Source organism: Nematolebias whitei, chromosome 15 (genome assembly GCF_014905685.2).
Source record: "Nematolebias whitei isolate Nwh7 chromosome 15, NemWhi1, whole genome shotgun sequence".
Taxonomy (NCBI): Eukaryota; Metazoa; Chordata; class Actinopteri; order Cyprinodontiformes; family Rivulidae; genus Nematolebias; species Nematolebias whitei.
This window is the reverse complement of record NC_056512.1, coordinates 38,319,822-38,326,649: the sequence shown is the minus strand read 5'-3', so window position 1 is coordinate 38,326,649 and position 6,828 is coordinate 38,319,822. Positions and strand designations below refer to the sequence as shown.

The 6,828-nt window shown below is 42.7% G+C and overlaps 1 protein-coding gene across 1 annotated transcript in view; it reads right to left on the bottom strand.

Annotated features, from left to right (window-relative positions):
• The window catches only part of arhgap27l (Rho GTPase activating protein 27, like), a 35,016-nt gene that overhangs the window by 14,256 nt on the left and 13,932 nt on the right, over positions 1-6,828 (bottom strand). The window contains exons 4-8 of the mRNA XM_037689192.1: positions 3,672-3,875; positions 2,910-3,047; positions 2,686-2,841; positions 2,063-2,131; positions 1,911-1,991 (exon numbers count right to left, since the gene is read on the bottom strand). Of these exons, the coding sequence (XP_037545120.1) occupies positions 1,911-1,991; positions 2,063-2,131; positions 2,686-2,841; positions 2,910-3,047; positions 3,672-3,875 (648 nt within the window). The remainder of the gene's footprint in view (positions 1-1,910; positions 1,992-2,062; positions 2,132-2,685; positions 2,842-2,909; positions 3,048-3,671; positions 3,876-6,828) is intronic.

Sequence of the window (6,828 nt, the reverse complement as noted above, 5' to 3'; positions counted from 1 at the left end):
TGTACTTATAAAGCGCCTTTCTATCTTATTTCAAGATACTCAAAGCGCTTTACACTATAATCTGTGTCCTCATTTACCCAATCACACAGCACTCTACTAGATCTCTACAAAGCTAATTGAACAAATCCTTCTAAAGAGACTAATCAGTGCTTTAGATCACATTCATACACCGATGGGAACAAATCAGAGGCTATGAGGGGTTCAGTGTCTTGCCCAGGAACACTTCAGCATGTGACTGCTGGTGGATTTCCTCAGGCATTTTCTCACCCTCAAATATGCCACTGAATATCTGAGCTGAATATCTGAGTCAAAAACCTCACTGCCATCTCTCCAAGACATTTCCAAACCTCCACTGGTATATCATCAGGTTCTACTGCCTCCCCATCTTCATTCTTTTCAGAGCTTTTTGGACTTCACCCTCACTAATCTTTCCCACTTCCTGGTCCACAGTTTCTATAACATCTACTCTTCTTTCTCTTCCATTCTCTTCATTCATTAGCTCCTCAAAGTACTCCTTCCATCTTCCCGTCACACTCTCCTCACTTGTTAGAACATTACCATTCCTATCTTTAACAAGCCTAACCTGCTGCACATCTTTTCCAGCCTGATCCCTCTGTCTTGTCAATCGGTACAAGTCCTTCTCGCCCTCATTAGTGTCTAGCCTCCCATACAACTCATCATATGTCTTCTGCTTTGCCTTAGCTACCTCCCTCTTTGCTCTACGTCCCATCTCTTTATATTCCTGTCTCCTCTCTTCAGTCCTCTTACTGTCATATTTCTTCTTGGCTAACCTCTTTTTTTGAATAGCTTCCTGCACTTCACTATTCCACCACCAGGTTTCCTTATCATCCATTATCTGTCCAGATGACACACCAAGTACCTTCCTACTTGTCTCTCTAATTACTGTTGCTGTAGTAGTCCAGTCATTTGGAAGCTCTTTCTTACCACCCAGAGTCTTTAACAGCTCCTCTCTGAATTTCTCACAACATTCTTCCTTCTTCATCTTCCACCATTTGGTCTTCTTCTCTGATTCGTCTCTTTTTCTCTTCTTCACAACAACAGTCATTCTGCACACAACCATCTGATGCTGTCTGGCTACACTCTACCCTGCCACAACCTTACAGTCTCCAATCTCCCTCAGGTTTCCTCTTCTACACAGAATGCAGTCGACCTGCGCACTCCTTCCTCCACTCTTATTGGACATAATTGTCCAATTGTAGTATTCCTCCTCCCTGGGAATACTCTCTATCACTTCATCCAGATGCTTCCAAAATGTATCTTTCACTTCCAATTCACGTCCAACCTGTGGAGCATAACCACTGACAACATTTAGCATCAGACCTTCTACTTTTACCTTCAGACACATCACCCTATCTGACACTCTTTTCACCTCTACTACATTCTTCGCCAACTCCTCCTTCGGGACCACCCCTACTCCATGTCTTTCTTTCCACACCATGGTAAAACAGTTTGAAATCTGCTCCAATGCTGTGAGCCTTGCTGCCCTTCCACTTGATCTCTTGGACACATAAAACATCTACCTTCCTTCTTAGCATCATGTCAGCCAGCTCTCTACCTTTGCCTGTCATTGTCCCCACATTTAGAGTTGCAACCCTCGGTCCTACATTCTTGACTTTCCTCTTCTCTCTCTGTCTCCTGACACTATTCCCTCCTCGTGGTCTTCAACCACCACCTTCATTCATATTTAAACTGAAATTTTAATTTCCTATAAGTTTTATAACAAAACTGAAATAATTGAACTAGTTTTTGGTCATATTTTTTCACATCACACCCATAGTCAAACAAATCATCACTGATTGGAAATTAGCAGAATGTTGTTTCAGAGCCGTTTTCTCCAGTTTCTGATTGATTGATTGATTGATTGATTGATTGACTGATTGATTGATCACCTCCTGCTGCTTCTGTAGATGGTTGGGGTCCTTCAGGTCCAGCTGAGTTTTGGGTTTATGAGCCGCCAGCTGCTGAGGATTCTGGGAACACAAACAGGAAGTTAAAACTGGTGGAAAACGATGAACTGGCCCGACTCATGATCGTTTCGTACCGGAGCGAAGACGGCGTCGTTATCATCGTTGTGCCGATCCACAGGATAATCCTCCTTTGGGAGAGGCGGCTTCAGATTATCAGAGGACAACATGAAGGACAGACAGATTCTGATTTAATCCACAAACCTCAATTGGAAAAAAATTAAACCTATCATTTTTAAAATGATGGGATTTATAAAGGAGGCACAAAAAGAAAGATTTTAAAATGACAGAATTTTAATTTAATCTGACAAACTAACAACACTCGTTACAGGAGATTGAAGACAGAAAGTTTTAATCTTGGATTGTCTGATTTTAAACCACATGTTAAACCAGATTATACTCCTGATTGTGCAGATCTTAATCCAGATGTAATCCAGGAATCCATGCTTCACTGATTTAAAATCATATGTATGCCTGGATTATAATTCAGAATTCAATTAACCCCAAATTAAAAGCAATTCAGGATTATAACCCTGGCTTCACCGATAGAGGTAAAACGGGATTACAATCCTGATTTTTCTGATCTTGAAACCGATGTAATCCTGTTTATTCACTCATTTTAAACAAGATGTTATCCGGGATTATAATCTTGGTTTTGCTGATTTCAACGCAAAAATCCAAGATTATGTGAGGACCGTACAGCGTCGTCTTGGTCCTTCCTGTTGGCTGTGGATCCAGACGGGGACGGGGGGCCCGGCGGGTCTGGGAGAGTCCAGGATGTGGCTCCTGTGCTGGTGTTGTAGAAGTAGAGCCTCCCTGAAGCTTCATCCAGAACATGTTCCCACCCACAGGAGCCCTGATAGGAGGGAGGGGGACGTCAGAGGGCGGGACACAGAGTCGGTCAGAGAGGACAGCTTCTGGTACCTGAGAGGAGGCCGTGGACAGCGGACTGGACGGGTCCATGTCGGCAGGTAATGTGAGGCCTCGGTGATCAGTCCAGGTGATCTTTCGGGTCATAGGATGGAAATAATACAACCTCCCACTGTCCTGGTCAGTGTGCACCTGGACAAGTGAGAGCTTCAGAGGACGTCTGACTTTGAATATGTTTAATAAAATCCAGTTTCAGTGTAAACGAGTCCAGATTAAATGTGTTGAAGTGCCTTTAAGCAAAGCATTGCCTCAGAAACACCTGATCTCTGTCGATCAGAACCGGATCAGTTTCCATGCAATCAAACTTTAATGCTCCCAGCAGAACATGAACGCAGCACGGAGTGTTCAAAGCAACTCACAGAAACACATAAAAGGAGCCAAAAATCTTCTGCAATCAAAAATGAAACTTTTTAAATTTTTCCTTTAAGTGATCCTTTCCTTGTGCGTTTTTATTTTAGAACTGGATCAAACTGATCAAAGAGTCATAACTAAACCTAACGAGGAAGAATCGTGGTTCTGGTTCTGTAACTGAAACTAGAATTTCTGACTCTGGATCGTGTTTAAAAAAAAGGACCAACTACAATCTTGAAACTGACAGAAATAAGGTAGTAAAAAAACTGTTTGGGTTTTAAAAGGATCCACCTCCGGGTCTTGTTTGGTTTCAGGTTACCATGGCAACAGAACTGGTAAGAACTAAACCAGCTTCAAGGTGCTGAAAATCTTAACCTAAAACGTTTCTTGTGGAGTTACTCTTACCTGCCATCCGTCTTGTGGGCTGACAGGGGAGGCGGGACTTATCATACTGCAGGAGGAGCTTGACAATGATGGGGTGTGGCTTGGTGCTGATGGGGCGGGGTTTGTGGGATGCGGGCAGGAAATCAAGATCTGAGGCTGAGGGGTTTTCTTCAGGGAGGAGACGTTGGCGTATATGGACAAACTAGGGTTGAGCAAGATTTGGTCCTACAGAGGAAGAGAGAGAGAGAATACTTAAAGGCCCGGTCCAACATATCTGACACTTTGTTCAGGCTGGATCATCTGACTCTGGTTCCTTCAGTTCTCACAAAGCTCCACTGGCCACTCCACCTGACCAGATCCAGGTCCATAGCCCTGCTTAAAGAGAGATCTGTGGGTCTGCAGCACTCATACAGGATCCTTCTGGACCGCTGGGTTTCCCTCAGGTACCTTGAGTGGTTCTGAAGTCCACAACTGTTATCATCTGTGGTTCAAGGATGGTGGAACGAGCTATGGGATCAAGGTGTCCCCTCTCTATCCTCATGGAACATCTCCATCACCCTGATCCACTGAACCAAGACTTCTGGACCGGTTCTACTGGACTCTGTCGTCTAAACTGGTTTTAATGTTCACAAAAGATTCTCTGTTGGGCCTCAGTTTGAATAAACTCATCTGTTCAATGACTAAATGAAAAAGTCCCTGATCTGATCTGGAACCAGAACCCAGTTCAAGCTGGTAGAACTGGGTTCATAAACTGAAGTGAGATTGGACTCTGGTTCTGAGTCGTTGAGCTTGTACTCGTCAAGGGTTCTGGTGAGTTCTTATCGGCAGTCAGCAGTCGGACTGGCGCCAGTCCATATTGTCAGGAGAAACGTCTGAGTAATTATTGATTATTGATGTGGGATTAAATCTAATTTGGAGTTCAGAAGGAGCTGCAAAGAGATTCTGTTCACACAAAACAATAATCTGACTGGTTGGGTCGAGCCACGGGCCAACAGGAAGTACTCCTCCCATGCTGTATAAACACAAACACACACACACACACGAGTAGATGATTCCTGTTTAACAACAAACAGCATGAATATTTCCTTCAGTCTTAATCACAACATTGATATCCTGACGTTTTATAAAGTAAATCTATAATTTCAGGTTATAATCCGGCTCATCGTACTTCTAACCTGTCAGAACTTTGATGAGTGACTGCAGATTATCATCATGTGTGATGCATTCGCTGTCACCTGTAAAAATCCTTTGTTAACTTGTGATGAGGAGCTGCAGAGAACTGGCCCGGTTCGTGGTTCTGGGTCCGGTGTTTGAGTTGGAGTGGCTCATCAATAATTGACTCAGGTCTCAAGTAGAACCTGATCAGATCTGGTCTCAGTTTTGTCTCAGACACACAAAGATTAAATCTGCTCAGAACCCGTTAGCTCTGTGAAACTGGATCTTAATCAGACGCTTCACGCAACATTTATCTCAGGTATAATCAGAGTTGAAACATGAAGCGCTTACCCACAATGCATCTGTGTTTGTCTCAGAACCAATGAAGCTTTGCTGCATGAAATTCCATCAGAAAAAAACATCACATTCTGGTTCTGAACCGTTTGGGTCTCATGCTGTCAGAGCATCTGGTCTGCAACTTTTAGCCACGCCCTCTGAATGACCACGCCCCCATCCAACCCTTTCTAATTGTAGCCCCGCCCCACACTGACTGTTTTTTGTTTTTAATAGACGATTCAGATTCAGTCTGAACTTGATTCTTGTTTCCACGTCCACCTGAAAACTCCTCGGAAAATCCTGGAATCGTTTCAGAAAGTCTTTCATCGTCCAAACGGGCAGAAAGATTCTTCACCAGAACTAGAACTAGAACCAGAACCCATCCTTACAGACACTTGGAATGTTTGTAATAAAAATTGATGAATGAAATTTTCTAACTTGTGAAAACTCCTCAAACTATTTTCTCTTGGGTTTTTTTTGTTGTTGTATTTTTTTTGCGAGTCGGATCGGTTCGTCTCATCCTGAACATTTCTTTGTACTATTAACCTGCATATGATAAATAAACACTTGAACTTCTTCTGGTACTCGAGTTTCTCATCTCAGTTATCACTCAGTAGATTCTGGAGAACCACTGAAGCCTCTGTATCTTCAGGATCTTTTGAATTTGTTTCCTAAAGAACACCATAAATTCAAGTATGTATGCGGAACATTTTCTAAAAGACTGTTTGATGACCTTCAGAGGTTTCTGTCTGACTCCTGAACTTCCTCTGAACTTTAAGAAAATGTTCCTGAAAGGCCAAGAGGACTTCAAGCGGTCTTCTCATGGACTAGGCGTTTCTGGACTCTTACAGATCACTGTGAACTTCAACTTTCCTGAAAACTCTTATATTTTTAAACTTCATTGATTCTCATCATCAAAACATTCCCCAGGAGAACACTTGAATGTTCACTTGAAGAACATTAATAGAAACTTTTGAGCTGTTCTCAAAGCTCTGCCAGAGACTCTCCTGCAGTTTAAACCTTTTCTCCACCCACCACGTGCTACAGACCCACAGATGGTCCTGGTACTGACAGTATGGGTGGGATCAGCTCCTCGGGGAGCTGCAGTTTGGGTTTCCTGTGCTCCTAGAAGCTTTTAACAAACGGACCACAAACAAGCCAAAAACAGGCTGCTGAGACATAAAATTAATCTTCTTTGTTTCACTCTGAGAAGTTCACACCGACCCACAACTAGTTTTAAATCACATGATGGGTTACACTCAAGTGATACGTGATAAAGTCAGGAATAAAGTCTTCTGAGCTGCTAAGAGTCTATTAAACAAGTGAGACTGATTAGAACTGGAACATTGTTTAGGTTCCACTAAGGTCGAGACAGAACGATGCTGCCACCTCCTGTCCCTCAACAGGAACCAGTGAAGAACACATTTTTTCAGATCAACATGTTATTTTCATTAATGTGTGATGAGGGGGAAATATTTATATTAAAAAATAAAAAGGATCAGTCAGGATGACAAAAATTAAAATGTCAGAAGATCCTATGGGAGTTTTCCTTTGGGATTCAGAATGAAGTAAAACCAACAAATCTAACCACTGTTCAGACATCAACCCCATGATCAGTCCTCATCAACAATACCACCCAAATGATCAGTCCTCATCAACAATACCACCCAAATGACCAGTCTTCATC